The 24,006-nt window shown below is 42.2% G+C and overlaps 1 protein-coding gene across 7 annotated transcripts in view; it reads left to right on the top strand.

The window, feature by feature from the left end:
* Sh3kbp1 (SH3 domain containing kinase binding protein 1) overlaps positions 1 to 24,006 on the top strand; it is a 341,291-nt gene that overhangs the window by 66,794 nt on the left and 250,491 nt on the right. Inside the window, exon 1 of one of the 7 annotated variants that reach the window (XM_021188709.1) lies at positions 10,789 to 10,925. The exons of the other annotated variants lie outside the window; for them this stretch is intronic. Coding sequence (XP_021044368.1) covers positions 10,875 to 10,925 — 51 coding nt within the window. The 5' untranslated portion in view covers positions 10,789 to 10,874. Of the gene's footprint in view, positions 1 to 10,788; positions 10,926 to 24,006 lie in introns of those variants that run through there. 7 annotated transcript variants of the gene reach the window in all.

Here is a 24,006-nt window from a genome sequence, read left to right on the forward strand (position 1 = left end):
GCTGACTGTGAGCATCCACTTCTGTGTTTGCCAGGCACTGGCATAGCCTCACAAGAGGCCGCTATATCAGGGTCCCTTCAGCAGAATCTTGCTGGCGTGTGCAATAGTGTTTGTGCCAAAACTATATTCTTTTCTTTCCTTTTTAGTTGGAATATACAAGTGAATATCAAATTATAAACACAACTAGAAGCCATTCTCCTTTTGATGAATTCACTGTAGGGTCACGCTTGTCATTCCTGGGCTGTACTGTCACTGAGTTTCTTGTGATCTGTGGCCTCTTCCTTGTTTGTCCTGATGCTAGGTGATTCCTGTCAGCCTTGTGTTTCCCAGAGTGGCTAGAATGTATCTTGTGGTTGTAGAATGAGCATGCTAAATATTCATCTAGCTTAACTGAATTTAATACATGATCCTTAAAACTAGCTTGTAGGTTTGGAGTTATTAAATGCTTTACTCTTTAACAGCATAGAATCTATTTGCTATGGCCCGAGCTAGTGAATTATTTATGTAAATGGGGGAACTTCTTTCCTTGAGGTAGATCTTACCAGACTGGTGCCACTTTCATTTTCATATTGTTGCTGAGTACAGTAAATGAAAAATATAGGTAAGAAGGCCGAGAGGATCCAAAGGTTTACTATATATGGCTGTGCACCAGGCTAGACTGGAGGGAAAGAAGCTTAGCTGGGCATGGGTGGGTGCAAGCAGGATGTTGGTCAGCAATGAGTATATGGGCAAAGAACACACACCTGAGAACAGCTTCAGAGAACTGGTTCAGTTTATTGGGGGAAAATAAAAGTTATTTAAACCTTTGGGCGGTGAGTAGGGGCTACTGGGGTGAATGTACATTGTTGGTCAGGGTGCTGGGGATGCCACATTTGCACGAAGAGCAACTCCAGATGCTCTTCATGCAAAGTTTAACCTGGCTGTAGGCTATATGACCTCCTCCAGTGGGCAAAGGTTGGGGACACAGGGTTATGTGCACTAGGACATGCAGATCCCACATAGGGGCAGAACGACCAAACTCTTGTTGATCTCAAGATGAAATTTTAGGGGTTTGGACATGCCTCCAGGCCTGCAGCTCCTTGACCCTACATATGGTCCCTAGGTGCTATATTTGAATGTATTGCGTGTGGCTCTCATACTTGCCTGGCCCAGGTTAGTTTTAAACCTTCAGCTTTTTATGAAGGTTGACAATGATGATGTTTAGATATTGGTTCAAAAGGAGCAAATTAGCATGTGATATTTTTATATTGTTGATTTCTAAACATTTGCATTTTAAAATTTATTCTCGTTGACACATTTTTTTCTATTTCAACTTTCATTTCTTTGACACTAAAATTTAATAGTATAGGTAGATAGCGTCTGCTTTTCAGAATAAGGATAAAGGTTGCAAAAGTGTACATTGTGGTGAAAGTACCCATTACAGCCGTCTGACCTGAGCTCAAGCCCCACGACATACATTGTGGAAGCGGAGAACTAGCTCCCTAAAGTTTTCCTCCAGCCTCCACACTCCACATCAGTGCCATGACACCCATTTTTGTACACACACACACACACACACACACACACACACACGAGCACACACACAAGCACATACATGCATGCATGCACGTACACGTGTGTGCGCAAAAGAAAAATGAAATTTTGAAATGTGCAGATTATTTTTGATAGCTCAGGCGAACAGGACCTAAGTATTGTATTTATATATCAGTGTACATTGGTCACCCACACCTTAAATTCATAGTATGAAATGTTTCTGAGCTTTTAAACTGTGTAAGAGTACGACAATAGAGCCTATATCTAGCCATTTGCTGCCTACATTTATCAAACTGTTACCACATGGTTGACACATTTTTGGTTCTTTTAAATGTAAATAAGTAGACTTACAGCTTCAAGACAGAGATGTAGAGAGCTAGAAACAGGTTCCCCCACACTCCAATAATAATGAGACTGGTAATGAACAAGAGAGCCAAGTTCACAGAGCAAATGGCCATTGTAAAATCTGGAGATCAGTAGGTGCTTTCTGAGACATGAGATAGGACCTGACTATTTGCTACAGGGGCAGAAGCCTTCAGATGCCCTAGAAGTAGATGGGAAGAGAAAGCTAGCAAACACATTGCTGGGGGGCTGGCTGCCTCTCCTGGGGGAAGGCTTCTCCTTCTTCACAGACTTTCCTGCAGGAGCCTTACCTTGATGCATAGAAGGACCAGTGAAAAACCACAGAAAGCTCACAGTGTTGGCTTGGGAACCATGGAGAAATCTACTCTCCCTTAGGAGAAAGAAAAAGAGGCTAATTTCTGCAGAGGAAGGACAGGAGGTGCAAGGGCTGTGGTGAAATGCCACTGCAGCTGCCTAAAGGGAACGCTCCCTGCCCCCACCCTTTCCTCCACCACCCCACCTCACTTAAAAACACATTTTTCTCTGCAGGGAGAGCTTTAAATGGAGGTAGGTGGTTACTGGGGGGAGGGGTTGCACATTGCCTATGTGGGATGGGCTGGGGTGCTGTAGGCTTGGGGGAGGAGCAAAATCTCTTGTGGAAGGTTCCCAGGCTCACCATACAGGCCAGATTCTGAGACCTAGAATATTTGAGAACTCCCTCTTTATCCCACAAGCATGTCTCAAAGCTCAACAGGACCCAACACCTACTACTTTGTCCAAAATAACCAAGCGTCAACCCCAAATTTCAAAGTATGGCAAAGAAATTCAGTCTGAAGGATCAAAGTAGTCACAGATACAAATATGATTTAGTTGTTGGAGCTAGTGAACCGTACACTCACGCATCACCTCCTTGTGCCCTCCAAGGACTGTTCAGGTGCCAGGTGCTGTTTGGGATGCCAGTTTTAAGGCACAACAAGGTCTGAGGTCATAGCTTAAAGGGAAACAGAGGGCAACGAGCATAACGACAGCTGAGTGAAAAGATGATCATAGTGGAAACATGCAATGAAGAACTAGAGGAGGGAACAGCAGAGAGTGACTGGTGGAATGTGTGGCTGAATTCAGCTGGCTTCAGCCATCAGTGGGGAAGGGCTCAGCTCTTAGGGGTCTTGATGCTTGATCACACAAGTGATGAAGAGGGACCTGTCACTGCTAAGAACAGCCTGAGGACAGAGCAGCAAGGGCCAAGGCATGACCAAGGTTGGATTTCCAGTTATGACCTGAGTGTTTTTGAAGGTACAAGTGTCAGGGACACATGCTGGCAAGAGCAGCCTCACATTTGTGTCACTGTCCTGGCTAACCTTAGGAGAAAGGACTGGGTGGCTTTTCTTCTGCTTACTTAAGTGTCTTCCTTTTAATGCATGGAGGGATGACTCCTCTGCTTCTTGGTGGGGTTTTTTTTTTTTTTTTTTTAGGAAGATTTATTTTATACCTTCTTTGTCACCACTTCAGGACCTGGGAATGTGAAGTTGTAGTTGTAAGTAGAAACATTTATTTAGCCATTAAAAATGCAGTTCGAGGCCAGCCTGGTCTACAAAGTGAGTTCCAGGACAGCCAGGGCTATACAGAGAAACCCTGTCTCGAAAAACAAACAAACAAAAATGCAGTGCCTCTTTCCATAACTGTAAAGAATTTCCATTGCTTCAGCTGATGATCCTTACCATCTATCCCCTAGTCTATCCCTTGTACTTGGTAGTGGCTGTTCTTACGTCATAGGTGGGAACTGAAGCCTGAGGGATTACCTGACTTGACAGAGATTGAAAATTTATTATGGGCCCACCTTAGTATTTGAAGTCTGCCAGCCTAACCTCCCAGGATTTAAGTATATGAACTATGTAGAAGGATAGGCCTTTGAAGAAGGCTTTATCTTAGTTTTAATTATTTCTGTGTGTATGTGTGTGGGTATGTGCATGTGAACGCAAGTGCCCATGGAATCTAGAAAAGAGCAGTGGATCCCCTGGAGTTACAGGTGGTTGTGAATTTCCTGACTTGGGTGTTAGGACCTAAAATTGGGTCTTTTGTCATAGCAGTATAAGCTTTTAACCTTTGAGCCATTTTTCTAGTCCCCAGCCCTTTTGAGATAGAGCCTCATGTTGATGTCCAACCTGTTTTGTAGGCAAGCTAGCCCTAAACTCCTGATTCTCTTGCCTTTCCTTCCCAAGTGCTAAGACTATAGGTGCATAACAACACATCCAGTTAGAAGGATGGCTTTTCTTAAAAGTAGAGGCTTGGAGGAAGAAAATAACCAAAAACCAACTGTAGCAATCTACTTGAATTCTTATGGTTAGTAAACCTTTGTCAAAGCATTGACTACTAAAACCAGTTGGAAAAATTGATTGAATAAGTGCACGTTTAACAGTGTAGCACTTGCTCATTTGTCCTTAAAACTTGGAATAGGTGAAACTGGATAGGAACTGTGGGAGGGAGTAATGACTGACCTGTAAAAAAACATAAAAGTAATAAAAAAAATTAAAAACCAAAAATAAAATCCCAACCCTCCCCAATTTTCTTAATAAATAAATAGTTAATATCAACATTACAATCCCTATGTTGTCTTCCTGTGATAAATATTTCTACATAGTATCCACACTGTACGGTGAAAGCAACATTGCCTGACACTTCGCTATCCAGAGCATTGGTATGAATTCACTATCATGCTGGGCACTGGTGACTCACCCTTAATTCCAGAACTTGGGAGGCAGAGACAGGCAGATCTCTGAATTTGAGGTATGATCTACAGGGTGAGTTCCAGGACAGTCATGGTTACACAGAGAAATCCTGTCTCAAAAACAAAATGAAACAACTCCAACCAACCAACCAACCAACCAACCGATCACATTAAGGATACAGTCGGAGAAAGATCTGGTTATATTGGATGAAGGGGTGATTATTGCCTGGTGATATAGCTCAGTGAGCATGTGCTTAGCATGTATGAGGCTTTGGGTTCCATCTCTATTCCCACAAAGAAAGAAAGAAAAGGAGAGAAGAGAAAAGGAAGGAAGAATTTCATCAGCATCTTCATTTACTGTTTTATATACCAAAAGGTGCTAGTACTTGCTAATCACAGATTATTCACTGAAGAAAATAAAAATTTTATAGTATGCTCTCTAGTCTGCAGTAATAACTGACCACCAACGGGTGCATAGTTGAGATATTGGGATGGTTCGTGAGTTTACATGATAGGAAGGAAGAGCAGTAGCGCTTTCTTTAGTGCTTTCCATCAACTAGAGAAGTGAAGCAACTTGCCTAGGGGAGCACAGACTGTAGATGTTCCATATGGGTCTGAGCCTATAGGCAGTTCACCTCCAGTCTGAGCTCTCACCCCCCAAGTTGTACCATGATAAAGCATGCTTGGTGTGGGTGTCCTGGACTGTGCTAAAAAGACAAACCCAAAAGCAATTAATTAGCATAAGGGGTACCCAGAGCTGTTAGGTAAGATACTGGGAATTTTGGCTGAGCTCTGTAACAGGGTGCTGTGAATTTTCTTTTAAACACAGCTACATCTTGACTGAAACCACAACTTCCTGTGAATGCATTATGATGTTACTTGAAGAAAAGAAATAGCATAGGAGGTTTTTTTTAAAAAAAGTTTTCAAGTATATTGATTTTTTAAAAAATTAAATGGGTGAAACTAGTAATTCTCATTAATTCCAAGAACTATTTATCCTGCCATTCCTTGGTTTCACACACAGCTCCTTAATACTGAAAGATTTTCCAGGTTCTTCTTCCTTGACTGTCTAGGACTTGAATGTGACTAATGGCTTTAGACATGTACAGTAACACAAGTACTGATGCTGCCAGCACAAATGGAAAAACACATTATTTTAATTAAAAAAAAAAACACAGAAAACAGGCTATCTTTACACTTCACCTGGGAGGATGGGCAGGGATGGAGCAGGATTGATTCCTACCGACAAGATCCCAGGGACCTGGGGTGTATAGCTCGGGGGTAGAGGGCTTCTCTAGCACTGGGTTCCGTCCCCAGCTCTACACACAAAGGAGTTCAAAGGGGAGGCGTTGGAGAGATGGATGACGTCAGTACTGCTCTGCCAGAGGACCTTGGTTTGATTCCCAGCACTCACACAATGGTTCACAACAGTCTGAAATGCCTGTTCTAGGGGTTATGTCACCCTCTTTAGACTTCCTGCAAGTACCGCATCTGTGGGGTGCACAGCCACATGTGCAGGCAAAACATCCACACACACAAAATAATAATTTATAAAAAGTTCCCAGGGGGCATTGCAATGTGTTTTTCAATGCTGTTCTACCTGAAGGGGAAGGCAACAACCCCCCATAATATTCTAAAGCCAGATGAAGGTATAACCTAATTTGCCCAACCTCTAAATGTGCCTTCTTGGGATCTTGTGAAATGCAGATTTTGATGGGGGCCTGGACTTGGAAAAGAATTACTGACCTTCTAACCCAGTCTCAGGGCTCTCAGGAATCACCTGGGGGCGTTTAAAAAGTGGTTTTCCAGGGCCATTGAATTAGAGACTCTGGGAATGAAACCATCAGATACTTGGGTTTGGGGGAAGGGTGGGGAGGAGAGGAAGCAACTTAGCAATTTGGCAATAAAGCTGTCAACGTTGTTTATTGGGGGTGGTGTCGAGGAGGAACGTAATGACAGCTTGGAAAACTTCACTGTAGGAATCAGATAGAAAAGTTTAATGATGTACTTTCTGGCATCCTAAGAGTTTCCTCTTTGACCAGAAGAACATGCGAAATCTTACCAGCCACCCCCTCAGAAAGGAGTTGAAGAGTTCCTTATGATTGTCCAGACAGACTTAAAGCAGAAAGCATGGAAGAAAAAAGAAGCATTTAATAGTTAGCTTGCTGACCTGCCTAGCATTAGCTAATGTCTGTGAAGCCCTGAAGGGCTCATCCAGGGGATCCAAGGCCCAAATATGGAAAGAAGTCATACTTACGAGGGAGGAGCTAAAATTATCACTACAAATGTTGAACACATCATTTCAGCTTCTGCTCTGGGGCTGGGGGTTTCATTGTAGTGATGTGTGTGGGAGCCAGGGGCAGCTGCAAAGAAAGCCTTGGGGCTGTCTTAATTCTAATGAGCCCTGGATATTACAGTGGGGTTTTTGTGGGTTACTCCTTTCATAGTCTGATGGTCCACATTTTTGCTAACAGAAGCTTTGTATCAAGTGGCTCTTCATCATTCCCCAAACTCCCCTGTGACTCTTTTCTTGAGGTCAAGCAGGAATGACTTAGGGACTCATTTCCCTACTTTGTGTGCCTTCCATGAATTATCATGAATGATTGTTTCTCTCTATTTGCTGTCTATCTTTAAAGCCAAGTGTTAGCTATTGTTGGACACAATGTCATTAATTTTTGTGGGTTGTTATTTAGAATAAGTGGTTGTGTGTGTGTGTGTGTGTGTGTGTGTGTGTGTGTGTCTTGTTCCTGCGGATGTCTGCCCTAGGGAGACTCTGAGCACTGAAAGAGCTCTAAAGAAGAGGATTTTCTGCTTAGGCTCCAACTTTGACATTCTGGGCTCCATATGATCAAGCTGTGTCTATGCTGAGCTTCTGGTCATCATAGGTCAGTCAGTCAGCAAAGATGCCTAAAACTTGGCTCTGGCTCTTACCCCTCTGACTTCAATGACACAAGTGACTCATGAGACAAACTATAGTCCATCTGTAGAGATAAAGATCACAGCCGTATAGGACAGGTGTCTCTGTTGCCTGTGTACTCTGTTGTTACACCGTTATAGTTTTCCCTAAGACAAGCCTGGAGGAAGGACAGCTGGAATCCTGTTTTTCCCACCCATTGGAGCCTAGTATGCTAAGGGAGCCCCTAAGAGTCTGGAGCAGGCCTAAAGGAATGCCACCAGGTGATCCCCCAAGGAGGAGGACTTGTTATAAGCAGAGGACTGGAGGAAGAAGACCACAATTTCTTGAGGGTTTGGAATTTGGCCATGTTAGTAAGATGCTTAGTCCATGTTAGTAAGATGCTTAGTCCATGTTAGTAAGATGCTTAGTNCCATGTTAGTAAGATGCTTAGTCCATGTTAGTAAGATGCTTAGTCCATGTTAGTAAGATGCTTAGTTTTTTGTCACCAGTTAGGGTTATCTGGGAAGATAAAACTTTAAAAAAAGGGTGTTGGATCCCCTGGAACTGAAGTTACAGAGTTGCTGGGAATCAAACTCTGAGCCTCTAGAAAAGCATCCAGTGCCCTTAACCACTGAACCTTTTCTCCAGCCTAATGTTTTCTTGATTAATGATTGATGTGGGATGGCCCAGCCCACTGTGGGTGGTGGCATCCTTGGCTGTATGTAAAACAAGCTAGGCAAACCATGGAGAGGAAGCCAGTAATAACATTTCTTCGTGGGCTTTGCTTCAGTTCTTGCTTTGAGTTCCTGTCCCACCTTCCCTTCATGGTGGACTAGAAGATGTAAGATGAAATGAACTCTTTCCTACCTTTCTTTTGCTCATAGCATTTATCTCAGCACTAGAAAGCCAGCAGCAGTAGATAGGAAGTAGGAAAAGTGGGGGCAGGGGATGAGAGGAAGTGTTCATGCCCTTGTAAGGAATTTAGAGGAATTGGGGAAGGACTGGAGAAAGGGTTTCTCATAAGGGCATGGAGAAAACATTCTGGCAACTTATGTCCTCTACTGCTTGAATATCTGCATCCCCAATAGCTTTCCAAACAGCTCTGTGGGATCTAACTTACACTAATTTACACACCGTAAAGTGAACTCGTTTGAAGTGCCTCATTCATTGGATTTTAGTATATTTAGAGTTGTCTAATGATCATCACAATCTAATTCTCAAGCATTTCCAGCCCCCATGACCAAAGGATAACTTGTGCCCACTTATGGTTCCTCCCCATTTCCCATGTCCAACTCTAGGCAATCGATTCCTCTTTGTAATTTCTCTTCTTAAAACATTAAGGGGAATGTTTTCAGTGACTGTTATATTTACTTTAAGGAATCTCTTGGACAAATTATAAACTTTTATTTTTCATTTCTCCGTTACTTCTCAGTCCATCCCTGTTAGCATGCTTCAGATTTCACACAACCTGTCCGGGACAGGTTTCTTAAACATAGATCTTAATATAAGTCTTAAACATAAATCTCCTCTCTTACATAATTGAGATGATAGAGGAGGGTGGAGCCCTGGGGCAGTGTGATCTACTGCTTGATGGGGCATCAGAAACCCCTGTTTGGGGTCCAAGGAGATGGTTCAACAGGTAAAGTGCTTGCCATCCAAGCTTGATCACTTGAGTTTGAACCTTGGAATCCATATAAAGGTGGAAGGAGTTAGCTGCTTCCACAAAGATGCCCTCTGCCATCTACATGTGTGTGACGGTACATGCCTCCCCCCCCCATTTTCTTTCAATAATAATACAAAGGAGAAACCCTTCTTTTTGCCATCACTCTTCTATGACATTGTTTTGGAAGTAGCTGTGCTCCCTTGAACTAGCTTGAACATGGTTAGAAGATGGCCATCATTAGTAATTGGGTCCTTTGTTTTTATCCATAGCCTATGTGGAGGGGTGGGGCAGGGGAGTTCCGGTAGGCTAAATAGATAAACGTAGTTGTTTGTTTGTTTGTTTGTTTTTCAACTCGGAATCAATGGTTGGTTTAGGATAGGCTGCCCTCCCAGATGCTCTGTGGGAAGGGGAATTGAATCTCCTGGGATGGGCAACCAGCAGCCTTCACAGAGGGTTACTGAGCAACCCTGTTGGAGTCTTGGGCCCTCACTTCTTTTTAACTGGAGCCCTTTTTACGTTAAGCATAGGCAAGGTGGCAATCAAACTTAAACTTGTTATCTATGGACAGCTAGACTCAATCCCAACTCATCCTAGGTGGTCAGTGATCTCAGTAGGTCAGAGAATAAGAACACTATGCTAGCATTTTTAAAAAGTCAGTCCAGCTTTATGTCTCTGGAAATCATCCGTTGAGATTTTCCACAGTTAGGAGTGTCTGGTGATTGAGTACATGAAATTTTATCTCAGGATAGGTCACTATCCAGGAGGGTGTTAGTGTTAACATGAGTGGAAAAATAATTTCGGTCACATTAGGGAAATCTTTGTGTTGTAGGGTAGAACTAGTTAAGTAATACATAACTAGCAGCAAATAGCAGAAAAAGCACTTGTATGTAGTTATTGGAACTTCCACTTTGGGGAAAAAGACCCTCTGAATATGTCAGTATTACAGCTACAATATGAAATTGACTTTCTTTCAAGTATAGCTCACACGTCACTAAGCCAAATAGACATTCTGCCAGTTATTAGAACTTTATTAAATTCTGCTTCATGTGTACTTTAAAAAACAAAACAAAACAAGGGTGGCCTTTACATGGAAAGGTAGGTTATTTGATTATGAGCTGTAGTTCAGAATTGATTTCAGGGTAAGGTCTGTCCACATGCACTGAGATTCACTGCTGCAGCTCTTAATGATGAGAACGATGTTGAAGAAAGCAAACACCATATGCCCTTTGTTTCCGTGCATGTCTCCTTCTGGAGGCCTGGGTGGAGTGTCTCAGCTGTCTCGAATAATCTCCATTTTGCTCTTACTGCGGACTGCAGTTCCCCAGCTTGCTCCTTTCTGATGTTAATGATCATTTCTTCCTAATGGGCTGGCTCTTCCTCCTCTTTGGTGGTAAAGGTTCTCCTCTCTCCAGTGCCAGAGATTGAGTAAATTTTGAAAAATGAATTTCACTTGGTTTGTGACAGAAGTAAGAGAGTGCAGAGAATTAAAGAAACAAACAAACAAAACAAAACAAAACAAAACAAAACAAAACAAAAACGCACCAGCCTGAGTGTGTAGTGGGAGGGGCAGGCGGTTTGACTACGGGACAGGATGCTTAGAATACTTTTGCTGCCAAGTGAATCAGAGAGGCTTGCCGTTCTCAGAGTGCACAGAACACACTCCTGCCCGGGAGTGCAGACAGTCCGCCAGAAGTCACCATTCCCCACTCCACAGAATGGAGCTTTCTGCAGCCAAAGCCCCGAGCCCTACAGACTTGCCTGAGAGTGTAAGTAGGCCATAAGTCTGCTTTGATATGTCTGCATCTTTTGTAGTCGGTGGTTGCCTGACAACTTTGTAAGCCCAGAGGGAGACACGGGGGGGGGGGGGGGGAGTCTGCTCTGTAGTCCAGTACTTCCTCCCATTTAGATCCAGGTCTTAGTTCTCTTGTAACTGGTAAAAGGAAGTTTTTTTTTTCTTCTTCTTCCCATGCCACCCCAGGGACAGGCAGACAGGACTTATTTTGACCGAGGTCTGTTTGTAGCAGTATTTGTAAAGGTTTGAAGCTGACGTATCCTCTACTTTTCTCTGTCCTGCCTGTCTCTGGTTGTGATCTATAGCTGAGGTGTTTTCCCCTGAGGGATAACCGTGCATAGATGGGCCTCATCCAGGAAGCCCTAGCAAGTGTCCCTTTCAGAAAATGTTTCTGAGGCAGCCGATAGATGTGGGAGTCTGGGAACAAGGCTGGTGTGGCATCTGACTTGCCTGTGGTGTCAAGCGCTAAAGGGGTGGGGGTGGGGGGGTCAGGGAGAGAAAATCTGCTTGGAGTCTGACAGGGTGATTGTCTGTTCCTAGTTGCTAATTGGTATCAGACTATCGAAAAATCCCCATTTAGGTAGCCTAGTAGTCTTGGGCCACTAAGAAAACCAACATTCCAAGACTTACTCATTTTTTCACCTGGTTCTCGTAGGTCTGGCTCTTGATGGTAGCTTTTCACAGGTGCAAGCTATGTGATAGGTCCCATGGGATGCCACCAGTGCTGCTGTTGGGCTCCTATCAGGGGTAGCCCCAAAGGCCTTCACATTCTCTTGGTCGGTGTCATAGATTTCACCTTGCAGCTGGCTCCTTTGCCTTGCTTAAGCCCATCGCTGTTGTTCTTTTGGTCATGGTCTGGTGACCCCCACCTCCCCCCCCCTAGAAAAAAATCTCCATCAGGTTCCTGGGGAGAGGGTGCCAGTGGATCCTAGGACCTGAGACCTGAGTTAAGAGGTCAAGTAATGAGTCGTGGTAGGAGAGAGAGAATTCAAAAGTCTTTCTGATTTGGCTTTGACTTTTGAGCTTTTGGAGTGCCTCTATTACCCTGGGAGAGGAAGACAGACAAGAAAAAAAGAGAACTTGATGACCCTTGCCTATTAGTTCACCAAATATCTGATTCAGGAGTACACGGACACATTGCCTATCTCCGTGTACCTCCTTTATGAGTTTAGCAACTGCCAGGCATGTGGATCAGTTCCCAATGCCTTTCAGCTGAGTGGGGGGTGACTTCTACAGCCTTGTTAATTAACTTCACTGGCTGTTTTATATTTGCTCCAATGTGAGTTCATTGCTAATAATATGTTGCTTTGACAGCCTCAAGTTTTTCCCTGCCTTTTCTTTTTTGAAATGTCTTATATTTCATCTTACATTTAAGCTGGAGTCCATCGCCTTTAGTTCTCAAGGCTCCCCACTTATTGTGTGTCACTGAGCTAATTTTGAGTTTTGGAACCATCACCTGGACTCCTGGTTGGCATGTCATGAATTAAGAGAATCTTTTATCTGAATGTTCATTAGAACTCCTTCATTGAAATCCGATTTTTCTGTGACTGGTTTTTGCCGACCTTTTCAGCCTTAGCAAGGGTCACCTTCCGGTTTGGAGATTCCCTTCCATCAAAGATTTCCTTGTGCCTAGCCCCTTGCTGTGTTCTTTCCTGCCTCTAGACCCAGGCACTTGTGGTTCTCCAGGTCAGGAATGCCCTTTTCTTACTATCTGGCTTGTCTAGCTGGCTTTTTGTTTGGGGGGGGGGTGTCACCCGAAGCAGCAGCGCTGCTGGGCTTATCTTTTCCGAAGGGACTTCCTTTCTTTCTCTCTTTCACATCATCATGATTATTTCTTGGGGGAGTCAGTCCTTGGAGCACAGCCTATAAAGATTTTGTTGACCTGTTGACTCAGCATTTGCTATCTCCCAGACTAGAATTTCAGTTCTTCTAAGTCAGAAACTCAGTTTGTTTTATCCCGAGGGCTATCCCCAGCCCCTAACTCAGTCTGGATATAAGGTAAACACTCAGCAAGTATTTGTCACATAGGAGGGTTTCGTAAAGAAGCTTTAATTAGTTTGCGATTGTTGCAAGCTGATGGAGATGGGTTTGCCCTTTCTGTAGCCGAGCCTCCCCCACTGCTTGATGAATCTGCCTTGATCACAGTTTAGGCACTTGGGGAACATGGAGACTCAAGGCTCTGGATCCCTCTCTGCAAGCCCTTGGCAGGTATTCGGACTCACCCTCTGTTTTAAGCATTATTATTATTAATTTTTTTTTTGTTCTCAAAATGAAAACCACCTGCCTTCAAAGTGATTTGCTTAAAACAAATTCTTCATTTCTTTAATAAGGCCTTTACCCCCAGCCCCCTCCTGTCTTTCTCCATCTCTTGCCAAGAGTAATGGGAAAAACCCTATTATCTTGGAAAGTGGTTTTCCCTCTGGTCAGAATCCAAAGCCGAATGATTTATCACCAAGTGCGGGGGTTTGGGGGGGGCAGCATGGCTTTTCCCTGCCTCACTGTGTGCTCACCAATGTTAGTGGTTTGTTCTCTTCACAATGTCAGCTGGTCATGTGGCTGCTCAGCTTTGGAGCTGCCTTTTTCTCTGTATAATTCCTTTCCGTTTCTCCCCTGCTGGTAAAGAACCTAGTTCAGGGTACTGGAAACAAGGCTGGAGTCTGTGTACAAGCAAGGCTCTGTGGCAACCTGCTCACCACATCACTGACATCCTCACACCTATTCTAGGAGTAGATAATGTTAACTCCACCCTAGAGTTACCAACATGGAGGCGAGGTGAAATTCGATGACTTAACCCCAGGCACATATGTTGAAATCAGCTGGGATTAGAATCGACTCAGTTTGGCTTTTAACTCTACTTGTTGGCAAACTTTTTTTTTGAAAAAGATTTAACTTATGGGTATGGGTGTTTTGACTGCATATATTCTGCGCACCACTTGTGTGCCTGGATCCTGGAGGGAGCCAGAAGATGGTTTCAGATGCCCTGGAACTGACTTCACCGAGCCTCCATTTTGGTAAGCACAAGTACGCATGTGCTTATATGTTAAAGCTAAAGGACAGCTATGGGTGTCATTCCTGAAGCACCAGCCATCTTGTTTGCTGAGTAAGTTAAATAGACTGACTTACTGACGAGCAGGGGTTGCTTCTCTCTACCTTCCCTGTGCTGGGGTTACATGTAGATATTACAACTGGGCCTCGCTTTTCTTAAAGACTTTTCTTTTTTTTTTTTTGGCTCATGTCCTACAATTTAAGTAAACTTCTGGTGATGATATGCTTTGCATGTTTGCATATGTTCACACATGTAACTGAAATAAGCTTTCTGAAATAATACCCTCCTTTAGTGTGCCCCCTCCTTTCCCTATTTAAAAATGATTCTGGTCTGGGTCTTCTAAATGGATTTTGTGCCCTTCTGCTCAGTGGTTACTCGGTTTGAAAGACACTGCCGGGATGGTATAAGCTATGTTTACTTTAGCTACAGGCTTGCACCATCTAAGCCACTTTAAAATTATTTTGCAACAGTATAGCGTGCATATAAAAAACACACACGGGCATATGTCTTGTTGAATTTTCATTCACCAAGCATGCCTGTGTAGCCAGCAGCACATCAAAACACATGCTACCGATTCCAGCTTCTTTGAATCAAGACAGAGGAGTGGAATACAACAGAAATGAAGAGTCTGTTGGTTCGTTCTGAATTCTGTCTGCAGAGCTTATTTGCTAGATCTTCTTTTGGTGGAAGTATGTGTTTTATGTTTCTAGTGATGGTGCTGGGCTTAATGTTGTAGATCTCACAACTGCTAAAAGAGTAGCCTCCCCGATGGCTGTCTGAAATTGGCACTAAAGGAGGAGTGGGGTAAGGATGTGTCTAGGAAAATGTGAATGAGGAGGAAGGGGGAAGGGCAAGGCCCCACAGTTAAGTATGAAGACACTTGGGTATGAGAATTTATGCTTCTAGTACTGGAGCTGGACTTTACTGGAATGGAGGGTCAGAAGAGAGAAAGGGGAGAGACTGTTTGTGATTAAGAGTCCCAAGTCCCTAGAGGTTAATAATCATCTGAATAAAATAAGGAACATTTACCTCTCCTGGTGAGTGTTGACCTTTAAAGAAAATTGTTTGAGTATGCTGAAGAAAACTACTGGTTTCTTGGCAAAAAGTGCAAATGCATCTAAGTATAAAAGCAAGTCAAAGCAACTTGGCTTTTATTATGTATGGGGCTCTGTAAGGCGGGCTTTATAATCACTCACAGCATAGACTTTGTTGTAATGGGATGCATGTCGAAATGAAGGGGAGCTGACACTCTAATATGCTTTTAAACACTGAGTAGTACTAGGTTATAATGTATTATTAATTAGTGCCTTCCCCAAGACTCCTTCTGTAAAGCTATGTTTTATCCAAGCTGAAAGAGCCTCTCTGCATCAGGGGCTGTGGGATAAGAAATTGTTTTGTCTCTGCTGATTAGATAAGTTGTACCTCTCAGTTCATGTTTGCAAAGCAGACTTTTAACTGTTATACGCTTGGTCTGGATTTCCTGGGTTTCGACCTCAAATGGTGGCTTGTGGCTTTGTGTGTAGTTCGGCACACCATGCCAGTGTATATAGGTAAGAAAAGTCTTCAGAATTAACCCTAAACCCCGTGAAACAAGATGAAGAAATCCACCATTTAGAATGACAGCATCTGACTTATCCTTGTCTTCTCTACATAGAGCCTGAGGCCTGGGTGAAGGGCTTGCTGAGTGAATCGGAGGGGGAAAGTGCTGTTACCATAATGGTCAGTTACTGGGACTATGCCGCATCCCTTACTTGTTTGTCTGACTAGTCATCATGGCAAGCTTTCCACATGGAAACTGTATTTGTTACTCTCTTCAGAGTAACCTTAGTCTTATGTTTGGGGACAGGTCTAGTGTACAGCTTGTGTCTTAGCCATGACAGTGGTTTCCTACACTCTCAAATGGCCTGATTCTGAGTTGTTCTGGTTTGGATAAACAGATAAAGAAAATGTGTTCCAGAATAAGAAAAAAAAAGAAAGAAGTAAAAAAAGAGAAAAAAGAAAAGAAAAAAAGAAAATGTGTTCCATCCAATAGTTGACTGTGAGCATCCACTTCGGTGTTTGCCAGGCACTGGCATAGCCTCACAAGAGGCCGCTATATCAGGGTCCCTTCAGCAGAATCTTGCTGGCATGAGCATTAGTATCTGGGTTTGGTGGCTGATGATGGGATGGATTCCCGGGTGGGGTAGTCTCTGAGCTCGTGTCTCTAGCTGCATATGTAACAGAAGATGGCCTAATCGGGAAATGCCAGGGCCAAGAAGTGGGAGTCGGTGGGTAGGGGAGCAGGGGTGGGAGGAGGGTATAGGGAACTTTCAGGATAGCATTTGAAATGTAAATAAAGAAAATATCTAATAAAACAAAAACAAAAACATGCCCCCAATTCCTAACTGTGAGAATAAAAAAAAAGAAAGTAAAGAAAATGTGTTACAAGAGAAACCAAGCCACATCCCTTTCTATAGTCACTTAGCTAGTAGAAGTCAGGTTCTTTCCTAGGAGTCTGATCCCAGGGTTTATAATGGAACCACTAAATTATGGTGCCTCGAAATTTAAGACAATGAAGATGCACAAAAATCTCTCAATGTATGGTTTTTGGCTTTTTGGGGGTCAAGTTGGACTCTGTAGTAGGTGATGTGACCCAAAGAAGGAAAACACTAGGCAAAGTCTGATTAAAATCTTCAGTGAGCTTTTATTTCATTGGTAAGTCTAGACTGTTAGGACCTGGAATGATCATATCATTTATATATGTTTGATGCTTAGCAGTTTATAACACCCCCCCTTTTATTGTGTTGAAGCATCTTGTGCCCTCTGGGTAATAGGTGAGAACATTCCCAAATTAGAGAAGGGTGGGAGGTCAGTCGTGTGAGACAGTAGCCTATCTGTAGTTGTACAACATAAAAAGGAATGGCAGGTCCATCCAGAGTCAGCTCAGGTGTTCTGGTTGGTGCCAGATGTGCCTCTTGTCCAGATGTTCTCAGTCATTAAGGTATGACATGTGTAGAGGATTTAGCCTGGCACAGGGTTTCTTAGCCACTGTTGACTTTTGGGGACAGTTAAGTCTTTTTCTTCGGAGAACGAGAGACCTTTGTCCTGAACACTGGTCAGCAGCATGCTGGTTTCTACCTGCTGAATGCCAACAGTACAAGCTGTTACCACAGAAAGTGTCTGTAGAAGTTTGCAAATGTTCTCAGTGCTACACAGTTGCCCCAGATTAGAAGCCACTAGCTAATGCAATCACTACATTTGGAAGAGGAGAGACAACTTTGCAAATGCTTGAAAAGGCCTGTCTCCTGTCCCCTCTCCAGTTTCTAAAGCATAAGAAAAGCCATTAAAAAAGCAGTGAAGGAGGAAGGGAGGGAGAGAGAGATTCGTGTTACACACCTTTTTGTTGAATTCCCTTTGATGAAAGATTATTCTATCTGTAAAGAAGAAGAAAATCAACATAATCAACATTTTTCTAAAGTCAAGAAGCACACAACTAAAAATATTAGAGATCAGCTGAAATACAACACATAAAATCTATGATTCTACTGTCTAGAAATAATGACAATGTATATTTTATGTCTTTTTAACATTCATGACTAAATATATACTAATGAATACAACTTTTCAAATACTTTTGTATAAAATGCCATAAAATCAGCTTTTAAAGGTTGAATAGTCCACAAATAATATTCTTCCTGTATCTGTAAGATAGGATAAGAGCTTATAATGACTACAATATGTTTCATTGTGTTGTCAGTACTGTTAATTCACCTTGTCTCTTGTGAATATTTGATTTGTTTCCAATTTTGTTTTTACCAGTTCAAGCAACATTGTGAAGTGTTCGCATACATACTTAAGTCATTCATAGCTTCTTTTTCCATAAAGGAATTATAATTACTGCAAATTCTAAGATCCATTTAGAAAGCTACCCCATCCATCATGTTCTGGATTATATTTTGATGATGCTATATATACACCCCTGGAAAAATTTGATTATGCACTAAACTTGAAGAATGGACTGTGGAAAGTTCTTTGCTTTTCTAATTAAAGGATGACTAATAAAAAGCCATTGAGAATCCATGCCTTGTTCATGAAACCTTTACAGTAATATGCTACTTCCTGAGGAGCAATCAGCCCGACAACTATTTCCTTGTGTGCCTTTAAGAATGCATACTTAAAATATCTGAGGGGGGAGAGGAGGAGGAGGAAGAGAAAGAGTGGAAGAAGGGGGCTGGAGAGATGGCTAAGCATTTAAGAGCATTTGCTATTCTTCCAGAGGGACCCAGGTTCAATTCCTAGCACTCACATCAGGTGACTCAGAACTCCAGTTTCAGGGGATCTGATCTGGCCTCCAAGAGCACTGGGCATATCGTACATGTGGTACACAGTCATACATGCAGACAAAACACTTACATAGCAACAATGCACATCACAAAAGAAATTTAAGACTATATCCTCATTGCCCATGGATTTTTCTTAAAATAGTTTGAAATTACAAACTTATAAATTCATGGCAAAAACATCCAAAAGCACAGACGAGCTTAAATTTTCCTACTGTTCCACCCCTTGATTTTTCATTCTCTAGAATTTTCCTATATTTAAAAAATGTTTTAAAATTCATGAACTGAGCAGCAATATGCAAGGTATGAGCCAGCTGACTTTTTTCACTTAATATGTTTTCCTGCTCTGGCACCTTCTATTTAATCAGTGCCCTAGTTGAGCTCACTTATAGTTTTTCCTCCTGAAACAAATCATTAACCTTTATGCTAATTTATTCAAGGGTGAGTGTGTACTGATGGAGTTGGTAGATTAAGAGCGTGTATCCCTAGCAATTGTGTTTGATATTATTACATTTCATTTCCACCAATAGTGTATATATAGTGTTTTATTTATATTTAGTGTATATATCTTTGACTTCTTTCCATGGTACATCTTCTCTGGCCAGCATAGCTGTTAGTTAATAAATTAGCAACACAAAGTTAGAAATGTCTTTGTGTTACTCGTTAGTAGGGGAGAACATCTATTTTTGTGACCATTGGTTTGCAGTATTGTATGTGTTCAGAGGGATGTATGCTTACTGATTTTCTTCTGAGATTGATCTGAAACTGGATTTGACTTTAAAAGCCGTTAAGAAAGAATCTGTATAAAGTTTGGGGTCAGTGCTTAGAGAGTCACCTTTCCAGTAGTATTTGATAGCATATCTCAATTGGCATTGAAGGAGTTTGGACCCTCATAACTTAAGCGTTACAATGTCTTTTCAATGGGTACCAAATGTAAGCTGTAAATGAAATTTAATGTAATGCTATGTGGTATGATTGTGTTATTACCAGCTTAGCTCTGGTACTTTCTTTTCCATAATGTCTTTTCTGATATTTCTCCATTCTCCAGCATTTCCACTCCATGTTGACATCTTTTATGCTGTTCTTTCACAAAAAGTGATTGCTATAGTTGCTAAGATTGCATGTAAAGTCCTTCATTGCTTTTTTTTTTAAACACCCCAGATTTGTACCCCAATCAAATTTTTCAAAATTATATTTTTATTCATGTGTGTATGTGTGTTCACACGGGCACACACATAGAGTTGTCATAGGATGTATGGAGGTCAGAAGAGAACTCCAACAGGTCACTTTCCTTCTACCATGTGGGTTTTAGGAATTGAACTCAAGTTATCAGGCTTGACAGCAAATGCCGTTATTTATGTTATATTGCCCCCAACCCCTATCAATTTCTAACTGACACCTGGCTTATAGTGTTCAACACTGAAACAGAGGGCTTGGTATGTGAGTGTTTTGTTTGGCTCTTCATTCCAGACATCTCCTTATTTGGGGATTGCTGTGCTCGGTAAAGGAAGACTCCTGGATGGACTCCTTTGCTCCGTAGAATAGTCCTCGACATAGTGTTTATTTTATAGTATATTTTATAATAAAAATTCTATATATATATCTATATATATAGATATAGATATATAGATCTATCTATCTATCTATCTATCTATCTAATCTATCTCTATCACCTTATCATTCAGCGTGTCGCGTTCCTGCCCAGGGAAGATTGCAAGAAAGGGCTGTCTTCCAATGATTTGGTATTTGAAGTGGTTTTGGATGGTAGAAATTTGGAAAAGGTTTCTTTAGCTTCAGTGTGCACAAGCAGCTACCAGAACCCCTATTAACCTTGTGAAGGGCCTATGTTTTCTGAGAAATTGGAGTTCTGTCCTTGACAATGGAAGTACTTAATATATTGTTGGTGAGGAGATTTTGAGTTAGCTCTGGGAGAGCCACACTGAGATACAGAGAGGAAGCAGGTCTCAGAGTGCCTCTTATGTTCGTGATCCTGAAATTGTGCCACTTCTAGGGATATCTTCTTTTTTAGTACCCTAGCTAATGAATGGTAGAAGTGGATTCTTTTCTCTCCTTGCTAGCCCTCTGAGGGATTTTCTTTGAGACCTGCTGACACAACTCCCTCAAGAGCTTCCAAAGGGCTGGCTTAAAACCATAAGGTAACCTCTTTACAAAGAAAATTTAAAAAGCTTTTTGTTACTGCTAAAGTAAGGGTTTCCTGAGAATGAGAGAGGCAGGAAGTATTATCCCAGCAAAGTGGCCTTTGGACCTAATTGGTTCTGGTCTGCTCTGTGGGCTCTGCGACCTTTTCCTTAAGGAGATGTATGTTCTCCGCTAGGTGATGTCCCTCTAAATTCATATGGAAGCCAGTATCTCATTGTGATTGCATTTAGAGATAATAGGGAATCTTAAGCTATACGATGACCAGTGTCCTTCTGAGAGAAGGAGAATAGGACACAAAGAGGGACAGCGAGAATGTGTGCACACTGTGCACTGATCACATGAGGACACAACAAGCATGTAGACATCTATTATCCAAGGAGAGGAAATGTAGGAGAAGCCAAGTCTACCAACCCTTTGATGGGTTCGTTTCAGTCTCCTGGATTGGGAGATAATGAGTTCTGCTATGTAAGTCCCTAACTGCTCTGTTTGTTATGGCAGTTGGAGCATGTCAACCCGCCATTACCACTCCTTTTCCTCACCTAGCTCTTTGGACTCCAACCTTGTTGGAGGTTTGCTTTTTTCCCTTCTGCATTTTCCTTTTAAGTTCTTTTCACACAGGTTCTCCAAAACTCATGGGATTGTAGAAGGTAGGTCCTTTATGGGTTTTGAAAGCAGTGACATATTTTTCTATTTTTCCCTGAGTCACAGTGATTATTCTTTTCCTCTGTTATCATACTGATGTTCCAGATAAAATTTTACTTGGGGCAGAGATTCTGCTGCTAATATTGATTGGATGTGACTTTTGATGTGGTGGGAATACTCATTTGCACACAATATCCATTGTGTGAGCCTGTGACAAAAGGCTTGGCAGACACCATTTAGAGAAGAAGTATTTATTCTAGCTCATGGTTTCAGAGAGTTGCCATCCATCATGATGAGGAAGGCATCACAGTGTGGCTCTGTCCATGGCAGAGGAAGAATATGGTAGACCCTTGTTCATATGGCAGTGGACCATGGAGCAGAGAGTGGTCAGAACTAACTAGGGGATGGGCTGTTAACCTTTCAAGGCTCAATCCTTGGGATCTAATTTTTTCACTAGGCCATACCTTCTAAAGACTCTGGTGGCCCCCACAACAGCCCTTGTAGCTGGAAAACAAACACTCCAATCAGAAGTCCATGGACACCTTTTTATATCCAAGCCATGATAATTATTTTGTCCTCAGCTTTAAAAACAGCACAGACTGAGTGGCTTAACCAATGCAGATTTTCCAGTGGAGGTCTAAGTTTGGCATCAAGGTCTAAGCAGGATCGCTTCTTCTTGAAATCTCTTGAGAGACTACACCATACCTCTCCCTAGCTTCCAACTCTTTTCTGGTATTCTGGCTTATAGCACTTTCTCCCTTCATCTTCATGAGCTGTTCTTCCCATTTACATGTCTCTGTCCAAATTATCCCCCTTTCCCCTATTTTTGTCCCCTCTTTTTGGATAGGGTCTCAGGCTGTAGCCCAGGCTCGCCTGAATCTCACTTTAGGGTGACCTTAAACACATAGCAGTCCCGCTGCCTCAGCTTCCTAAATGCAGAGCTTTCAGGTATTAAACTATCATGCCTGGCTCAAATCCCCCTTCTTTTTGTGAGGATTTTTATACGCATTCATTAACAGATTAGGGTCCACACACATCCTAACTTTATCATCTGCAATATCCTCTTTCTGAATAAGGTCCCATTCCCAGGCACTGTGGACTGGAACTTTTTGTAGAAGAATCCAGTTCAGCCTGCGACAGTTTGTATTCCAACCTGACTTGCCATCTGTGTACCTCTGACTGTGTCTGGAGGGTTTCTTACCTGGTTGGCCACCCCTGCTTGGCATGCAGGTTTCAGCTCAGACACCACTCTCAATATAAATTGATTGGATGAATGAAAGAAATTGCAGAGTAAAATTAAAATGTGATTGAGAATTATGGTGAACATAATTTATCCCTACAAATGTGAGAGAACTCTTCTTTACTCCACATCAGTGTTGCTTGTGACTCTCTTGTATATATTGGCTGTGTCCCCACCACAGATGCTATTTAAATATCATTTTGTGCCTGTGAATTGGGATGTCGGGCACCTTCCGAATGTCATGATGTTTCCTGTTCTGTGTATAGAGCATGCCAAGAGGATTCAATTTGTTGGATTTAGATTTTTTTTTTTGGGCATTGAATCACAATTTGATTATGGTTTGATGATAATTTTAAGGGCAAAACTGGCTAGAACTTCCTTTGAGGGGCATGTGGGTTAACAAAAACCTAAATCTTGAGCAAAGAAGGCATTTACTAATGCTAGTCAATTAGTATTTGGTGAGCATGCACTTATAATACTTGCTACATAATATGCAAAATGCAGTAGTATGGGTAATGGCTGTGGGATCCAGCGTGAAGTTCATATCAGGCAACAGGATAAGGCCAGTTGTATGAAAATATGGAGTAGAAATGAGGAATTGGCACTCTTTTGGGGCCAGAATGATCTAGAAAGGCTTTGTAGAAGAGTCTAACTTAGCTGGGATTGTGCTTTATGCATTAGAGATTCCAGAAGAGGTGGGAGAATACCAGTTTCTATATAATGATATCATTAAGTTGTGGTATATAGTGAGCTATTTTGATTTTTTTCCCTGTTCAGTTTGTTTTTGTTGTTTCTTTTTGAGATTAGGGTCTCAAGTAGCTCAGGATGCCCTTGAATTAGTTATATAGTCAATATTAAAGTTGAATTCCAGACTTCTGCATCTGCATGTGTGAGATGCTGAGATTATAGACATGGGGCACTATACCCAGATATTTTGTTTTTAATGAAGTTAGTTTTCTTACAAGGTATGCATGGTAGATAACTATTGTAAACATCATACATTCACTTGGGATATATAAATTATAGTACATCCATATAATGGCATACTCTACAATTAGAACAAACAATGAAAGGGCCTGGGGAGATGGCTTAGAGCTAAGAGCACTTGCTGCATAAGCACAAGGCCGTGAATTCAAATCTGCAGCATCCACATAAAGAGGTAGGTCTGGTGGCACGTGCCTTTACCCCAGTGCTATGGGAGGTGGAGATGGGAGGCCCTCTGGGATTTCTTGTCTGTAGGCCTAGCTCTAGGTTCAGAGATGAGCCTCTCTCAGGGGACGGAGGTGGAAAAAGGCCAAGCAGGACACCTGATGCCCTTCTCTGACCCCCCCCCTCTCTCTGTGTGTGCGTGTGTGTCTATACATGCATGTACATATATCATAATACACTGTGCACACTGCTGCACACACCAAAAACCAAACAAGAAAAAAATGATATTTTTTAAAAATCAATAGGAAAAGACCTCCTAAAGGGGTTAAGTGAGAAAAGAAAGGTGTGGGGCAGTGTGAAGGATATGTTAGTGTTTAGGAGTTGCTTTAAAAAATAATCTAAGGGCTGGTGAGATGGCTCAGCGGGTAAGAGCACCCGACTGCTCTTCTGAAGGTCCTGAGTTCAAATCCCAGCAACCACATGGTGGCTCACAACCATC

The sequence above is a fragment of the Mus pahari genome, chromosome X (assembly GCF_900095145.1).
Source record: "Mus pahari chromosome X, PAHARI_EIJ_v1.1, whole genome shotgun sequence".
Taxonomy (NCBI): domain Eukaryota; kingdom Metazoa; phylum Chordata; class Mammalia; order Rodentia; family Muridae; genus Mus; species Mus pahari.